At 33.8% G+C, this 18,240-nt stretch overlaps 1 protein-coding gene across 2 annotated transcripts in view; it reads left to right on the top strand.

Annotated features, from left to right (window-relative positions):
• Positions 1-5,776: 5,776 nt before the first annotated feature.
• Positions 5,777-18,240, top strand: part of LOC129269530 (phosphorylase b kinase regulatory subunit beta-like) — a 33,503-nt gene continuing 21,039 nt past the window's right edge. Inside the window, exons 1-6 of one of the 2 annotated variants that reach the window (XM_064105912.1) lie at positions 5,777-5,860; positions 8,526-8,664; positions 9,388-9,487; positions 11,898-12,059; positions 12,950-13,086; positions 13,460-13,619. In XM_064105912.1, coding sequence (XP_063961982.1) covers positions 5,794-5,860; positions 8,526-8,664; positions 9,388-9,487; positions 11,898-12,059; positions 12,950-13,086; positions 13,460-13,619 — 765 coding nt within the window. In that variant the 5' untranslated portion in view covers positions 5,777-5,793. Of the gene's footprint in view, positions 5,861-8,525; positions 8,665-9,387; positions 9,488-11,897; positions 12,060-12,128; positions 12,191-12,949; positions 13,087-13,459; positions 13,620-18,240 lie in introns of those variants that run through there. The other variant, XM_064105913.1, reaches the window with a different exon arrangement.

Raw genomic sequence — 18,240 nt, 5'->3', positions numbered from 1 at the left:
AAAAAAAAAAAAAGATAAATAAGTAAAATGAATAAATAAATAGCTAAATAAATAAATAAACAAATAAATAAATAAATGAATGAATAATAGATAAATAACGCCAGTGTGTTGTTATCGTATTATACTGATGATTCGATGTTGCAATCACAAAGTGTAAGCGCGCCACCTTGTGTAGGTCTCTTTGCCATGGTTATTAAAGGAGAATGAAACCTTTGGAACAAGATAGCTTGTGTGAAAACAGAAAAAAAACAAAGAAACAGATCAACGAAAGTTTGAGAAAAATCGGACAAATAATGAGAAAGTTATGAGAATTTCAATATCGTGATCACTTATGCTGTAGAGATCCTCAAAATGGCAATGCGACAACTCTATGGTGTGATGCATCTATGGGTGTGATGCATAGAGATGTATACAAAACGTCTTTATACCTTTAACTTACATTATTAACCTATCTATTTCAACTTGTACCTTCCCTGATGAAATGAAAATCGCTAAAGTCACACCACTACACAAAAAGAAAGACAAAACTCACGTTGGCAATTATAGACCTATTAGTGTGTTAAGCATAGTGTCGAAAATTTTGGAGAAATGCGTGTATTCTCAAATTGAGAAATACTTTAAAGAATACAAAATCATTTATGAATTTCAGTCTGGTTTTAGGAATGGTTATTCTACTGAAACATGTTTAATTCACTTGTTGGATTTTGTTAGGAATGAAATTTCCATAGGCCGTTATGTTGGCATGGTTCTTCTTGACTTACAAAAAGCATTCGATACGGTTAATCATGAAATACTCTTAAAGAAATTAGAAGTGATGGGTTTGAATTCAGCATGCTTGAATTGGTTTAGGTCTTACTTGACCAATCGCCGTCAAGTGGTATCCATGCAAAATGTACTTTCATATTCTATGCCTATAAAGTGTGGAGTTCCACAGGGGAGCATATTAGGTCCCATTCTTTTTATGTGCTATATCAATGATATGTGTATTTGTGTTGATGAAAGTAAATTACTTTTATATGCAGACGACAGTGTTTTACTCTATTCTGATACAAGTCCTAAGCTGATCGGTGAAAAACTTAGCTTAGAATTATCAAATTGTGTTAAATGGATGATAGATAACAAGCTTAGCTTACATGTTGGTAAGACTGAAAGTATTTTGTTTTGTTCGCGGGGTAAGTCTAAGCATACAGATGATTTCAATATATACTATAACAATCAATTAATTAAGAGACAGAATTCCGTGAAGTATTTAGGCCTGATATTAAATAGTGATCTCTCATGTACATCCATGGTTGACGCTATTGTCAAAAAAGCTAATGCTCGCTTGAAATTTCTATACCGGTACCAAAATTGCATGAATACGAAATCCAGACGCATTTTAAGCTTTTCATTAATACAGTGTTTATTTGATTATGCTAATGCAGCATGGTACTGCAGTCTTGGAAAGGGTGATCAAAAAAAGTTTATAATTATTCAAAATAAGATTGTGAGATTTATTACTTGCTTACACCCAAGAACAAATGTTGGGAAGAATGAAATCGAAAAAGCTGGCCTTCTTCGCATAGACTTGAGGTCGCAACAACTTATACTTCACCATGTTCATAAAATTTTCTATTCAAACGAATATCATTACATATCAAAAAATTTTACACGGTCATCTAATATTCACGGGCATGAAACAAGAAATAGTCTGTTTAACTTTGTTGTACCTATGAGAAAAGGTCAAATTGGTAACACATTTTATTATAAAGGTATACATTTTTGGAATTCCCTCCCTAATCATGTTAAATCGGTTAAGACTTTTTCACAATTTAAAAGAGTATTGAAACAACACTTTAAAAACGTCCCCACTCTGTAATGTTAAATATTGTAGTCTTATATATAACTATTTAGATATGATTTTTTTTAATCAACTTGTCTTACATTGTTTCATCATCTTTTGTTGTTTGCGTGAAAGTTTGATGTCAAACTTATTTGTACTTTTTCATATCTTAGGTTTTACGATTCATGAATCTTGTATTAGTTACGATGCATTTACCGCTACCTAAAAATTGATTATTAGTATAATTCTCATATGTAACTTAGAAGTAATGATCGTTTACTCAACCTGTTTTACAATTATTTTAATCATATTTTGTTGACTGCGTGTTTTTCATGGCAAACTTATTTGCTTTTGTCTTTTTATATATTGAGTTTTACAATTTATCGTGTTAATTTAGTGGTCTAGACTTAATTTATGTAGTTTGTAGATTTCTATAGGTGTTTTTTCATAGATGTACATTGTCTTCAATTACTGATGTAAGGACCCCATTGGAAATAAGCCATCTCGGCTTTCATGGGTTATCCTGTCAAGGTATACACTTCTGTTCATATTTTCTTGTACTTGTTCATAGTTGCCTGACAAATAAAATCAATCAATCAATCAATCATACTAATTATTAGTATACATCTCTATGGTGTGATGTCACTTACTAACTCTTGTGAACAACTCTCCCCATTAAATTGCCTAGCTCTTTTATCACACCTATATCAGTAGATCATGTACGTGTTCTTTCTGTAGAAGGGCATGTAATACAGAGTTTTAAAGAATAAATCCTGGATAAGGAGTTTGTATCACCATTAGAAAAGGCAAAAAAATATATTTGGAGGGTATATATTTTATAGTCCATCAAAGGGAAAGTTTTTCACATATGTGACATCACACATCCTTGACGCGTTGGCAATGGGAGGATCTCCATAGCATTAGTGACTGCAATATTCAAATGCTCATAACTTTCTCATTATTTGTCCGATTTTTCTCACACTTTCTTTGTTCTTATTCTTTGATTTGTCTGTTTCGACACAAGCATATAGGCTATACTTGTTCCAAAGGTTTAATTTCCTTTTAAAGACAGTTACACGTAACCTCAAAGTTGTCTAGTTTATTTACTTTTTTACATTAAGTTGGCCCTTATTAACCCATGGCGTATGATAAATAAATAAAATTCAAAAAAGGGGAAAATTCACATTTTTTAAATCTAATATTTCCTTATGAAGTAACATTTTTATAACCCGTGCATTTTCGTCCCTAAAGTTGCTATAATTCGTATAATTGTGATAATTAAGAAATTACCTTTCCTATATCATTGATTTTTCATTTTCTTCTTTTTTTTATCCTAGAAAGGGGCACGTATAGGCCTACATTGCAGGGAATAGGAGATAATTATGATGGGTGGATTAACGAACATGCAAAATGAAATATGAGCACCGATTCACATGAATACTTGAGCCAGAATAATCATCTGGAAAGGATTTTTTTAAGAGAGGCCGGGTACTGGTTTGGAAATAAAGTTTGCCGAGAAAAAGAAGTTTTGCTCTGATAAAATTCAAAATTTTTTACTCTAGATAACCAATCTGATATATAGGATTTCAGGAGGTGATTAAAGTGCCCCCCCCCCCAAACAATCTTGGGGTGCTCTTCACTCCCAGCACTTCCCAGGGCCATGCCGATCTGCCCCCTCAAATATTTTATCCTGTATTTATGCTTAAAATAAAAGTTCTAGATGTTTTCAAGTCAATATAACCAAATAAAAAAAGTATGGTTGATTATTAAGTACTTTGCACTTTGCGGCTCGCCACAGGGGATACTAGTGGTGCTGTTAGCCCACCCAAAAAATTCAAGTGAAAAAAAATAAAGGAAATGGATAATGGTCGATATCACAATTCTCAACATCACTCCAAATTTGTAGTGTATTACAAATTAAGGAAGAACTTTGTAGTTATATACCTCATGCAGACTGAGGAGCGAGAATGAGATGATTCTATTATTCTCACTCAGTGAGTTCAAGAGTTAGGGAGTGGGTATTCTGATATACTACTTTTGGAATTTGCCTTTCAGAAGTTATACAACCAAGAATAACGAGACAGGAAAGGGAATGATGATGATGATGGTGAAGATTACTAGTACTTTATGTAAAATCTTTCACAAAACCAATGCGGCTACAGGTGGCAAACATTTATTTATTTATTTATTTATTGGTTTTATTCATTTTATACTGCAGGGTAGGCAAAACTGCTTTCCAAAGGCCCCCTGCAGTTTAACAAATAACTCAACATCATAGCAATTCAAGTAACATATAAAAAAGTAAAAATAGAATACATCTTATATATACATATAGAGTGAAATCAACAATTACTCATGGAATCCTTACAGTTATTCAGTGTCATTACATGTATTACAGTCAGAATTTAATGATTTACATTTTTTTTAATGCATGGAGGCATAGGCGGCGGAAGCGGGGGGACGTGCCCCCCCCCCTAAATTTGAGGTGCTGGGGACCCCCTAAATTTTTTGTTGATAACTTTTTTTTTTTTTTTTGCTTGTCAACTTTGTTATTTTTGGTTGATAACCTTTTTTTTTTTGCTTGTCCAAAAATTTTGTTGGTCCCCCCTAAAATTGTGGGCTTCCGCCGCCAATGCATGGAGGGACGTGCATTTTTGTATATCACGAAGGAGAGAATTAAATACAACGGCAGCAAAATAATTATTCAAAAAAAAATATTTTATAATCTGTCCTAGGGCAGGGTATTTGAAGGGGATATCGTGTTTTATAAGTGACATTACGTTTGCAGATAAGTGGTCCCAGATAGGCTGGGGCTAAATCGTTTTGTAGTTGAAGAACACAAAATTGTTCCTCCACTAGCTAGTGTTTGCCATTTGAGTGTAGACAACAATTCATGTTGGGGACATGACAAATATATTGTGCCAAGTACTACATTATTAATATCGCAATTTTAAACTAAGTCCATCCCAGAAAAATATGGATTTGAGTCGATAGACAACAATAAAAAATAATGCTGCAAAAAAATCATCAATTAAGCGGATGTAAAATAAGAAAGTTTCGCTTATTTTTCAAAAAACAGGGCCCAACTCATTGACATGCAAATGAAAGATTCGATGATGTCCATCACTCATTATTTTTGGTTTTTATTGTTTGAATTATATAATATTTAAATTTTTACCAATCTGACATCATAACTTTAAGGACCAACTTAAGTGAACCATAAAATGTTATAACAATAATATGTTCATGGCCGAAGGAATAGAACTTTGTTTCACACCCGGTTTCACAGGACAATGAGGAGAAAATTAGAATATTTCATATTTCGTATGATAAAATGCAAAAGAAATAGTGAGTGAGTTATGTCATCAGTCCCCTCATTTTCATACCGACCAGGATTTGCATATAACTGTTTGTGAAATTAAGCGAAACTTAAAAAAGTGTCCTATAGCTCTTGTTTTACATTCCATCCGATTTTGATGAAATTTCCCGTGAAATTTTCAGTGTTATGCATGCTTGTTGGATTTTTCTCTTTTTTATTAAAATTAATATTCTGTTGGGGTGGACTTGTCTTTTAAAGACCAATAACTTTCTTACTTGACAGTTTTTGTTCTCAGTTTCACTTTTGGGCACCATCATAGTTATTGCAATATTGGTATAAATATTTCTGGGCACCATTCTTTTTCATTTAGAAAAGAAAAAAATGAAAGAGTATGGAATAGTCTTTAGTTGTAGTCGCTGATAAAATAACAAGAATATGATATCATAATTTATGCTCCAAATTCTTAATTTCATTTCAAATTTTGATAGAGATATCATGGAGAAATTGAATGTATTCATCGTGAAATTTATTCAAAATTTACGAGTATTTGCTTTATGAAATCCAAATTACAGCAAAAATTAAGTGAAATAGGGAAATACGCATGCAAAATTAGACTACTACCTGGCCTTACGTGTTTTCAGAGCTATTCAAAATGGCTCCAGAAGCAGACGACGATTACCTGCAGCAGGTCAAAAGTTTGAACTATTATTACTGTTTGGGTACGTATTCTCTAGTAGTTTTATGATGATAGAAGCTATGCATAACTGAATTTTGAATTTGATTTCCGACGTGCAATTTTGTTGTGCTGGAGCGATTGAGAATGACACTGAAATTAAGAGCAACATCACATTTGGGGGGAATTTTTCCAGCTGATTTTAAACATGTGGGACTATGCTATGGTGCGAGTGTACCGTACGGTACTGAGATCGAGGTAGATCGCGATCGTTGTCGTTGATACTCAGCTTAGTTGATAGGCCTGGCTATAACGTTAGGGCCGGGGAGGGGGGGGGGGGCACTTACATTGACGAGTGGATACCATGCGCGACCAAAAAAACACGTAAAAAGGATGTCTTTTTCAAGATGGGGCACGTTACGTACGTAACGTGATAAGGGTGTCAAAAACACAAAAATATTGAAAAAAGGGTATCTATTTCCCTCAGAAAAATATACGTGTTTAGGGTCAAATATGCGGGGATGATAAAACAAAATCAAAATGTTTTAACTTTTATAAAGGATGTCCTTTTTGCCCCAACACTACGTGTTTAGAGTCCGATTTGCGCGAGGTGTGGAAGGTGGGGCCGTACTAATCCAAAATAATGGTGTCTAAAGGTAAAACCGACGACCGACGGACGCGTGACATAACAATAAAATATCTCTGTACTTGTTTAGGGATTCATTTCAGGGAATACTTGCTATTAAAGAGTATCGTTTTGTTTCCAATACTTGTTAGGGGGTGCATTTTCAGAATATGGAAAATACATCGCTGTACTTGTTTAGGGGCTCAGTTCTGGGAATACTTGCCAATAGTATGGTCAGTTCCCCCATGTCTGCGCGGTCTCCCAAGTCTGCGCACCCGCGTATCTGCGCGATTCTAGTAAAAGAAGATACGCAACGAGCACGAACTTTACACATGCAATACTAGACAGGCATTCATAAAAAAATCCGACTCAAAATGGTGGAAAAATAATAAATTCAGGGCATTTCATGAGACGGCCTCAAAATGCAGCCTTCCTCATCAAAATCCCCGAATCGTGTGCAAAGTGAATGAGTGCGCACACTTGGGGTACCATTTTTTTTTCAATCTGAAAATGACTGCCCAAAGGTTTTTTCAAGAAAATCTTATATTTTCTTTCATTTTTTAATGAGAAATTTGGTACACTTACTCTTAATAATATAAGGAACATTATTAACTAAAAGATTTTGTGAAATAAGAAGAAATTCATGTTTAATCTTAACTCAAATTGTTAGGTGCGCAGACTTGGGGCCCACCATCATATTTGTTTCCAATACTTGTTAAGGGTAGGGTTTCACACGCCCATACTTGTTAATAAAATGTTAAGGGGTGCATTTTCAGAATATGGAAAATACGTGTTTAGGGTTCTTTTCAAGACCCCGTGGTCGCGCATGGTATCCACTCATCAATGGAAGTGGCCCCCCCGTGCGTTAGGGCCCTAGCCCTAGGCCACTCACACGTATTGCGAGGCTAGATCTGACGTTATAATCTATCTCGTTTGTCTTGATTAGTTCTGAACTTCTTGATCTGATGCATGTCCCTAGTATATATAGGACATGTTGGTCTTGATATTGCTATGCAAATTGATCATTGACATTGCAATTAATGATTATGAAATAATCAATGACAATGTCAATGACAATTGATTAAATGAATCAATTGATTTTTGTAGGAGTGGGGGTGTAACTGGTGTGTGGAAACTTTTGAGGGGTATACCCAGTGGTTGTGTGTCCGGATGGGTTGGGTGTCCGGACACATGACTTTTACTCTCAATTTTGAAAAGTTTACAAGCAATGTCTTTAATTCTTTTTAGCACAGAATATAAGAAAATATTATAAAGAACAAATATTGATGGTGAAAAAAAACTATTCAACCTATATTTTTGGTTTATTCCTGAGATAAAAACAAGGCTTCATTTCTGTTACGTGTCCGGACACCCAACCCCCCATCCTACCGGGTACTTTTTTATTTGTATGTTTTATTGATTTCGTAATCACAAACAACAAAAAAATCAGAATAAAGTTAATAAAAGAGTATATCGCTCATAACCTTGTTCATAGACAAATATGGGTTCCTGACCATTGGCATTGCTGACATTAGCTGTTGTGCAGTTAACTAAAGAGATTTAACGTTCAGCTATGCATGGCTTATTGTCAACCAAAGCAAGTGTTGAAGAGATTAAGTCAAACACAACAGCTTGCCTGTGAAATGTCTTGAGATTCAAGCATTATTTTGAATAAACAGGACTTTGTTATCTTTAACATTTTCTGTGATTGAGGTATCAAATATAAGAGCAGTAACATTGAACATGATTTTCTCAATATAAATTCAGATAAGGGCCCACCAATTGACTTTTTTTCCTTCACATTTTTTTCTTACTCGGCATGAATGAGAAATTGTCTGATAAATACAAGATGAAGGAAGATATTCAAAGCTTTAAAATGATAGATCATTTGTCTATAAAACTTATATTGTCAATAAGTAACAATATTAAAATCATCAATCAAATTCCCAGTTTTTGTATCTGATTTCTGGGATGCACTGTTCATTCATCTCCCTCAAGCCCAGACAATGTTACTTATGAATATTTTTTTACATCTCCCCGAAGGCTAGTCATATCTATAATTTTGTTGTATCCTTTTAAATTTCAGTGAAACAGCAAATATTGATTCACCAGAGCCCTGCATTGGGATTATTTCCTGTCAACACAGATACAAAGGTCAAAGAGGCAGGGGTCAGAGAGAGTGTTTACTCTGCCATTGCTGTCTGGGCTCTAGCTCTCGCATACCGGTAAGTTCACCAGGGAAACAAATTACATGACGGGGGGGGGGGGGGGGGGGCAATTTTGCCTACAAAATGCACAAAAGAGTCCTGGAAAATGAAAAAATACCCTCCCCCCCCCCCCCGAAAATCCCCAATCACTGCAATGCTAAAGTTCATCTAATGTTGCAGAGTTAGACAGTAGGTTGTCAAAAGTAGCCCCTGAAAATTAAATTTTATTTTTTGCCTGATGTTCACAATCGTGTCCGGGAGGGGGGGGGATAAAGCTGTTAGGAATGACTTTTCGAATGACTGGTAACTCTTTCTTGCATTATATGTAATATCAAATACATCATGAATAAAATACACAAACCAGCAGTATATACATGTTTCCATGTTTAGCTGACTTAGCACCTTAGAACATGTTCCAGTTGTATGTAAAGTATAGCATAAAGTTGTTCTTAACAGCTATGTGTAACTTGCATAAAGTTATGCGTAATTGCATTAGATGTATGCATAACTTTCCAAACAGTTTTATGAAACATATATCTACCAGGGGGTTCACAAAGAATTGAATGTTATTAAGCTTAAATGCCAATGAGCATCTGGTATATAACATGTAACCTCATTTGTAAGTGTACCCAATTACACCTATACAGATGGATCATTCTGCTGATATTTAAACACTATTTCATGATGAATTGAGATAAGTATTTCAATTTTCTGTTAAATCTGTTTGTATATTTCTTCCAGAAAAGTTGATGATGATGATGGGAGGACATATGAATTGGAGCAAAGTGCAGTAAAATGTATGAGAGGTCTGTTGTATTGCTTTATGAGGCAGGCTGACAGGGTAAGTGAGTAGAGAAATTGCCGATTGGTTAAAAAAAAAGTTAGTGAACCTCACTAGAGAATGCACTCCTTCATGCTGAGTGTTTAAACATAGACATTAATGCCACAAATTCCGGCAAGCCCAGGCCCCAGAGAAACAATCTACATCAAATGTAATATTCTACCACCTGCACCTGGCTTCACTATTAGATATCTAAGAGATTGTTGAATTTGAAGACTTTTAAATATGTTCATTTTCTGGTGGGTTCACTAACTTTTTAGAACCACTGTAAATGATTATATATGGTATATTGATATGCTATACCGAGTAAATCAGAAAAAACTTTACACCTATTAAAAAAAATGTAATTTTATGAAAAAACATGTCTGAAAGTTTATATTCCCCCTAACAATTTGGAACCACTTTCATCATGTATATTGTATGTTTATGGCTTGTTTAATCAGGAGGAATTGTTTGATGTGATGTAAAATTCAATTTTTGAAAAATAAGGGATGCCTGCAATTGATAATGCAGATGTCAATGAAATCATAATACTACATGATATTTCCAAAAGAATGGCTTAATATCCATTTGAATACAAATAAAATGAAAAGAGCATTATAACAATTCAGTGAACAGAACATATTTCTAGGTTCACACCTCATCATCAGACTAAAATCATATACAGAGTCATTTGTATTTATACATTTTACAATACTTCATAAGTTGCAGACTTCACTATAAAATAATTTTCCAATGACACATGAAAATTCTTAATTATTTTTCAGTATCAATTCTCATGTTACTGTAATTGAAGGTATTTTGCAAATGAGGATTGATGATCAAACTATCGCTTAAGGACGTTCCACAGTTAAAGTGAAATCCATGTCATTTTCACCAAACTTTGCACATAGATACTTTAGAACCTTAATATTCGAAATATGCAAAAATTAACATAGGTCCATGTGCTTGATTTTTTGCTATAGAGCTTCAAAGTTTACCCAAATTGATGTTCTTAAAAATTGCGCATTCAAAAGAATTTGGCATTTTTAGACCACCCAAGATTACTACAATGAGTTTAAACCTCTATTACTCAGTCAAAATACATGAAAAAATCATCATATTTCGCAAGAGAGCTAATAATTGTATCGTTAGAATGGAGAATCTATTTATAGTGCTATTTGTTTGCAATTTTAAGTTTAACAGCACTGCCATTTCTTAAAAATTGCATAAAAGATAACAAAATCCCAATCTAAAAAATGTGAAATTTCAGTTACAAACTACAAACGTACAATAAATGCTGCACTTTATTCAAAATCCATGTCATTTTCACCAAAATTTGCAGAGTTGTAGAAGAAGGTATACCTAAGCGGTACAAACATTAAAAAATAGGGGTTCATGTGCTTGTTTTTAAACTATCAGCATTTTTATTAGAGCAAATGTGCTTTTTAAAGGAGAATGAAACCCTTGAAACCAGCTGAATCCATATCAAAGAGAAAAATCAAAGAAACATATTGTTGAAAGTTTGAGGAAGATTGAATGAATAATAAGAAAGTTATGAGCATTCGAATATTGAGATCACTAGTGCCATGTAGATCCTCCCAACGGCAATGCGACCAAGATCTGTGATATCACACACGTACAACTCCCTCGTTACTTTAGTACTTATTTCACTTATATTCTCACTTTTATAGAGTCTATCACAAGGTGAGGTGTTTTCTTTATGAGATGACAAGTACAGAGGTTTCACAACATTATATCATTGATGAATCGTTTGTCATATGATTAGAATGAGCAAAAAGAGATGTTTTGGGGTATATTTTCAGTGTCCAAATGGGAGAGTTGTACGTGTGTGACATCACAGATCTTGGTCGCATTGCCAATGGGAGGATCTCCATAGCATTAGTGATCTCGACATTCAAATGCTCATAACTCTTTTATTGCTAGTCGTATTTTACTCAAAGTTTTGTAGATCTTATTCTTTGATTTTGCTGCTTTCACAAAAGCTAACTTGCTCCAAGAGTTTCATTCTCCTTTAAAACACCAAAAATGTGCCGAATGCTTTGTATCTATGTGAAGAAAATATCAAAACCACTCTACCATTTATTCAAACTCGGGGTAATATTCGTGATTCTTGGCAGCACTGCAGAGTAAAGTATTTTGAAATTGTAGAGAATGTTTTTTTGAATGGTCCATGGAATAATTCCACTTTATAGCTTCATGAAATAACACATCGGATCTGCAGTTAAAGTGCAGAAGATGAGAAAAATCAGCTCATACCCGCAGCTAATTAATCACCTGTTCATCCATTGTGACGTCAGCGCGCAGAGTGTAAACTATGCGCAGATCATAATGCGCACAAACATAACTGTGGAACGTCCTTAAGGCATGAAACTTTAATTCAGTGTTGTACTAATTTTTTCCTTTTTAGGTGGACAAATTTAAGAATGTGCAGAGTGAGGAGTTTGCACTGCATTCTCGCTATGACCTGAACACAGGAAACACCCTACCAGATAACTACCACCATCTACAGATTGATTCTATCTCACTCTATCTTCTATACTTGGTTCAGATGATTAAATCAGGTCTTCAGGTTAGTCGGTCAATAGTTAGTCAGATACATGTAGCTAGTCAAACAATACTAGATAACTACATCATCTTCAGATAGGTTCTATCTCACTCTATCTTCTATACCTTGTTCAGATGATTAAATCAGGTCTTCAGGTTAGTCGGTCAATAGTTAGTCAGATACATGTAGCTAGTCAAAAAATACTAGATAACTACATCATCTTCAAATTGGTTCTATCTCACTCAACCTTCTAAATTTGGTTCAGATGATTAAGTCATGTCATCAAGGAAGTCGGTCAATACTTAGCCAAATAGGTCATCAAATATTAATCCTCTTGAGATAAGACCTTTTTGATTACAACAGATTTTCTGGTTAGTTAGTCAGATAGCTAGTCAAATATTTATCAATTCTCTTGAGATATGACCCTATCAGATAATTGCCACCATCTTCAGATTGATTCTATCTCACTCTATCTTCTCTACCTGGTTCATATGATTACATCAGGTCTCCAGGTTAATTAGTCAAATGTTAGTCAAGCAGCTAGTCAAATACACTGTAGTCAAAATATCAATCCTCTTGAGATATAACACTACCAGATAACTACCACCATCTTCAGATTGATACGTCTTCTATACCTCATTTAGATGATTATCTTTGGTCTTTAGCTTAGTCAGTCAATAGTTAGTCAAATAGGTAGTCAAGTATATATCAGTCTTCTTGAGGTATGACACTACCAGATAACTACCACTATCTTCAGATTGATTCTTTTTATTTACATCTTTTATACCCGATTCAGATGATTATCTCGGGTCTTTAGGTTTAGTAAGTCAATAGCTAGTCAAATAGTTATCAATTCTCTTGAGATTTGGCCCTCCAATACAACATGACAACGAATGATGTGCCATTCCTTTCAGATTATTTACACCCTAGATGAAGTGAGTTTTGTACAGAATCTTGTCTTCTACGTGGAGAGAGCGTACAGGACCCCTGACTTTGGGGTATGGGAGAGAGGAAGCAAGTACAATACAGGGAAGAAGGAACTTCATGCAAGGTACCTTTCACATGCATTCTCGTTCAAAAAAAATATATATATCCCCCTACACAAAAAGTGGCTGCTAGTAAGTTTTTAAAAATCAAAGAAATATATAACTGAACATTGAATCCCAAGTGCAGGGAAAAGTAAGGATTAATCAGTAGAAATTTAAGTGAGATCCCAGAAATTCTGTAGTGTTTGAACAAGATTTGTAATCAATTTGGAAGAAAACAATGATTGATGCATGGTGTTGAGTAAAATCAATCAATCAATCTCTCGGGATTAACACATGTGCGTGATGTCACAATAAAAGCAAAACTTGCTTGCATGTATTATGAAATGCACAACTTGACGGTATATGACATTGACAAATCATATGATGTATTTGCAGTTCTATTGGTATGGCCAAGGCAGCGTTGGAGGCGACTAACGGCTTTAATCTATTTGGTAAAGAAGGCACATCTTGGTCCATCTTGTATGTTGATCCTGATGCCCATGCCAGGAACAGTACTACTCTGGAGAGTCTCTTGCCCAGGGAGAGCAGTTCAAAGGTAATCAAAGGCCAACTCCCTGGAGAGTGTTCAGCAACATATGTCAAACCTGCCATCCCAAAATCAATAATAAAGTATCAAAGTGATGACATCACAAAAAATTCATTTTGCATTTCAGCATTTTTTATACTTTATTTTGGTTAAGCATGATGAAAGACCCTGTTACACCCACAAATGTAATAATCGCCCACAAATGTAATAACACTTTACCCACAAATGTAATAACGCCCACAAATGTAATAACACTTTACCCACAAATCTAATAATGCACTTTACCCACAAATGTAATAATTTTTGATCGCCCACAAATGTAATAATGACTTTACCCACAAATGTAATAAATTTGAAGGGATTTTTGGCGAATCCGTTCTAAACTAAAATCCTATAGTAATGAGTTCATATAGCACAAAAGTGCAAAGTCTTTTTTCCAGACCCGGTTAATAAAACATTATAGTACAAGTCCAAGGTCTTTTTCCAGACCCGGTTGTTTCAAAATTATAATATACGTCCAAAGTCTTTTCTCCAGACCCTGTTAATTAAAAAATTATAATATACGTCCAAAGTCTTTATTCCAGACCCGGTTAATTAAAAAATTATAATATAAGCCCAAAGTCTTTTTTCCAGACCCGGTTGTTTAAAAAATTATAATGCAAGTCCAAAGTTTTTTTTCCAGACCCGGTTAATTCAAAAGATATAATATACGTCCAAAGTCTTTTTTCCAGACCCGGTTAATTAAAAAATTATAATGTAAGTCCAAAGTCTTTTTTTCCAGACCCGGTTGTTTAAAAAATTATAATATACGTCCAAAGTCTTTTTTCCAGACCAGTTTAATTCAAAAATTATAATATACGTCCAAAGTCTTTATTCCAGACCCGGTTAATTAAAAAATTATAATGCAAGCCCAAAGTCTTTTTTTCAGACCCGGTTGTTTCAAAAATTATAATATAAGTCCAAAGTCTTTCTTCCAGACCCGGTTGTTTAAAAAATTATAATATAAGTCCAAAGTCTTTTTTCCAGACCCGGTTGTTTGAAAAATTATTATATAAGTCCAAACTAAGATACGATAATGATATTCGAGTGGAATAAAAATGAGAATCAAGCACAGTCTTTTCTCCAGACCCAGTTAATTAAAACTGGTGGAAAAGTAACAAAGACCCCAACTCTCTTATTAATGTTAAATAACATAGAAATATAGTGTAGTCTTTCATCCAGACCCAGATCTTTCAAATATAAATGAATAATAATAATAATAAATTAGTAATAATAAAAAAGCAAGCAAAGACCCACGATCCTATTTATGTTGAATAACATGGAAATATAGCGTAGTCTTTCCTCAAGACCCATATCTTTCAAATAACAAATGAATAATAATAATAATAAATTAGTAATAATAAAAAATAAAAAAAAGACCCACGATCCTATTTATGTTGAATAACATGGAAGTATAGCGTAGTCTTTCCTCAAGACCAAGATCTTTTAAATAACAAATGAATAATAATAATAATAATAAATTAGTAATAATAAAAAAGCAAACAAAGACCCACGATCCTCTTTATGTTGAAAAACATGGAAATATAACGTAGTCTTTCCTCCATACCCAATTATTTCAAAATAACCAAAATTATTAAAAAAGAATAACAGAATCTATGGACCAACTATCCTTCAAACTAAGAACCTTCAATATATAAAAGTTTAGAGAGTTTTCTTTATTCCAGACCTTGTCATTTTCAAAAAATAAGATAAATGAAATCCTCATAACTAAGACACAATCATATTCTTGTGCCTGTTCAACATGAATAAGATGATTGGGGGAGTATTTCATCAACATTTATGTCCGACAAGTTGTCAGATCTGACAACTGTCCTTGATGTTGATTGGCTAAGAAGCAGTGCTACCATGGTAAGTGTCGGATGAAACGTCAGAAAACTCCTTTCATGAAATGCTCCCCGGGCTCTAAGTTTTGATGTTCTTTTTTATTATAAATTTCTTTGCCTGGAAGAAAAAGTGAATGTTTAATTACATCATTTATTACAGGATGTTAGGCTGGAAGAGGGATAAATTTTTTTTGTTCTTTTTTTAATAAACTGGTCTGGTCAAATTAAGTATGCGTTATCACAAGGGTTTTATAGTTTGGAAGATGCTGGGGTCTAAGTATTAAGATTAATGTTTCGCTTAATTTGTATTTTTAAGAGAACTGCGTGATGGTTAAAGACAACACTCTAAGTCCAAGCATTTTAAGTGGGTTTAATTTTGAAGTTTTTTTTAGCTGTGATTTTTTTTCAATATTTGTTTATCTTTTACATAACCGAGTCTAGACGAAAGACTAAGCATAATACTCGTGTTATTCCACAAGAATAAGAATATGACAAAGTCTTTTGTTTTTAAGATTGTTAAAATCATTTTTAAATTACTGGGTCTGGAATAAAGACAACGCTCTAAACATGTGCTTTTCTACATGCATGGTCTTAATTTGGAGGATTGTTGGTTCTCAGATTCGTTGTTGGGGGTTGGGTTTTATTGATTTTTTATTCTTGAAATAATTGTGTCTGGAGGAAAGTCGATCTTCGCCAGTCGGTCTTTATGTTATTCCACAGTAATTTTATTATTGGGTATTCGTTTTAGAATTTTTGTAAAAACTATTTTTTTTTAAAATAATAACCAAGTCTGGAGAAAGGATGTTTGCTTAACCCATGCATTATTACAATGTTTTGTAGGGGTCGTATTCATGGGCGGAAATCCCAGGGGGACAGGGGGACGTGTTCCCCCTTACTCAAAATAGTAGGGGGACACACTATCATATGTTCCCCTACTATTTCTGGTCTTCTATGATGGTAAGAAATTCATCATTCAAAATCGAAATAAAACATGTATTTTAGGACGAGATGACCTTACTTTCGGGTGATAACCTTTTTTTTTGCTTGTCAAATTTTCCAGACCCTTGTCCCCCTACCTTTTGGGAGAGATTTCCGCCCCTGGTCGTAGTATTATTTTAAAAAAATGGGTGTGGGGTAAAGACATATTTTTTTACTGGGTGAAACTTTGGAAAATTGGTCTTAGATTTGAAGTTTTTTAATTCATTTTTTGAATAGCCGGGTCTGGAGGAAAGAGTACGCTTGATTCTCAATTTACCCTTAGCGCATATATTCACAATATACGCTGTATAAGTTAAAACAACAACAAAGACATTAATTCCACTAGTTTTAATTAACTAGGTCTGGAGAAAAGACTAAGCTCGATTCTCATTTTTATTCCACTGGAATATCATTATCGTATCTTAGTATGGACTTATATTAAAATTTTCGAAATAAACAGGTCTGGAAAAAGACTTTGAACTTATATTAACATTTTTTAAACAACCGGGTCTGGAAAAAGACTTGGACTTATATTATAATTTTTTAAACAACCGGGTCTGGAAAAAAGACTTTGGACTTATATTGTAATTGTTTAATTATCCAGGTCTGGAAAAAAAGACTGCACTTTTGTGCTATATGAACGCAGTGCTATAGGCCCTAGGGTTTAGTTTTAATTTTAAGTAACCGGGTCTGGAGAAAAGACTACGCTTGATTCTCAATTTACTCTTAGCGCATATATTCACAATATATGCCATATAAGTTGAAACAACAAACAAAGACATTAATTCCACCAGTATTAATTAACTGGGTCTGGAGAAAAGACTAAGCTCGATTCTCATTTTTTTTTTCCCACTGGAATATCATTATTGTATCTTAGTTTGGACTTATATTAAGATTTTTGAAACAACCGGGTCTGAAAAAAAGACTTTGGACTTATATTATAATTTTTGAAACAACCGGGTCTGGAAAAAAGACTTTGGACTTATATTATTATTTTTGAAACAACCGGGTCTGGAAAAAAAGAATTTGGACATATATTATAATTTTTGAATTAACCGGGTCTGGAAAAAGACTTTGGACTTATATTATAATTTTTGAAACAACCGGGTCTGAAAAAAAGACTTTGGACTTATATTATTATTTTTGAAACATCCGGGTCTGGAAAAAAAGACTTTGGACATATATTACAATTTTTGAAACAACCGGGTCTGGAAAAACACTTTGGACTTATATTATAATTATTGAAACAACCGGGTCTGAAAAAAAGACTTTGGACTTATATTATAATTTTGGTAAGAAGTGGGTCTGGAAAAAAGACTTTGGATTTATATTACAATTTTTTTAAACAACCAGGTCTGAAAAAAGACTTTGGACTTGCATTATAATTTTTTAATTTACCGGGTCTGGAAAAAAAGACTTTGGACGTATATTATAATTTTGAAACAACCGGGTCTGGAAAAAGACTTTGGACTTGTACTATAATGTTTTATTAACCGGGTCTGGAAAAAAGACTTTGCACATTTGTGCTTTATGAAGGCATTACTATAGGATTTTAGTTTAGAACGGATTCGCCAAAAATCCCTTCAAATTTATTACATTTGTGGGTAAAGTCATTATTACATTTGTGGGCGATCAAAAATTATTACATTTGTGGGTAAAGTGCATTATTACATTTGTGGGTGAAATTATTACATTTGTGGGTAAAGTGTTATTACATTTGTGGGCGTTATTACATTTGTGGGTAAAGTGTTATTACATTTGTGGGCGTT

This window comes from Lytechinus pictus, chromosome 10 (genome assembly GCF_037042905.1).
Source record: "Lytechinus pictus isolate F3 Inbred chromosome 10, Lp3.0, whole genome shotgun sequence".
Classification (NCBI taxonomy): Eukaryota; Metazoa; Echinodermata; class Echinoidea; order Temnopleuroida; family Toxopneustidae; genus Lytechinus; species Lytechinus pictus.
The sequence above is the reverse complement of the archived record's forward strand: the minus strand, read 5'-3'. Positions and strand labels throughout refer to the sequence as shown.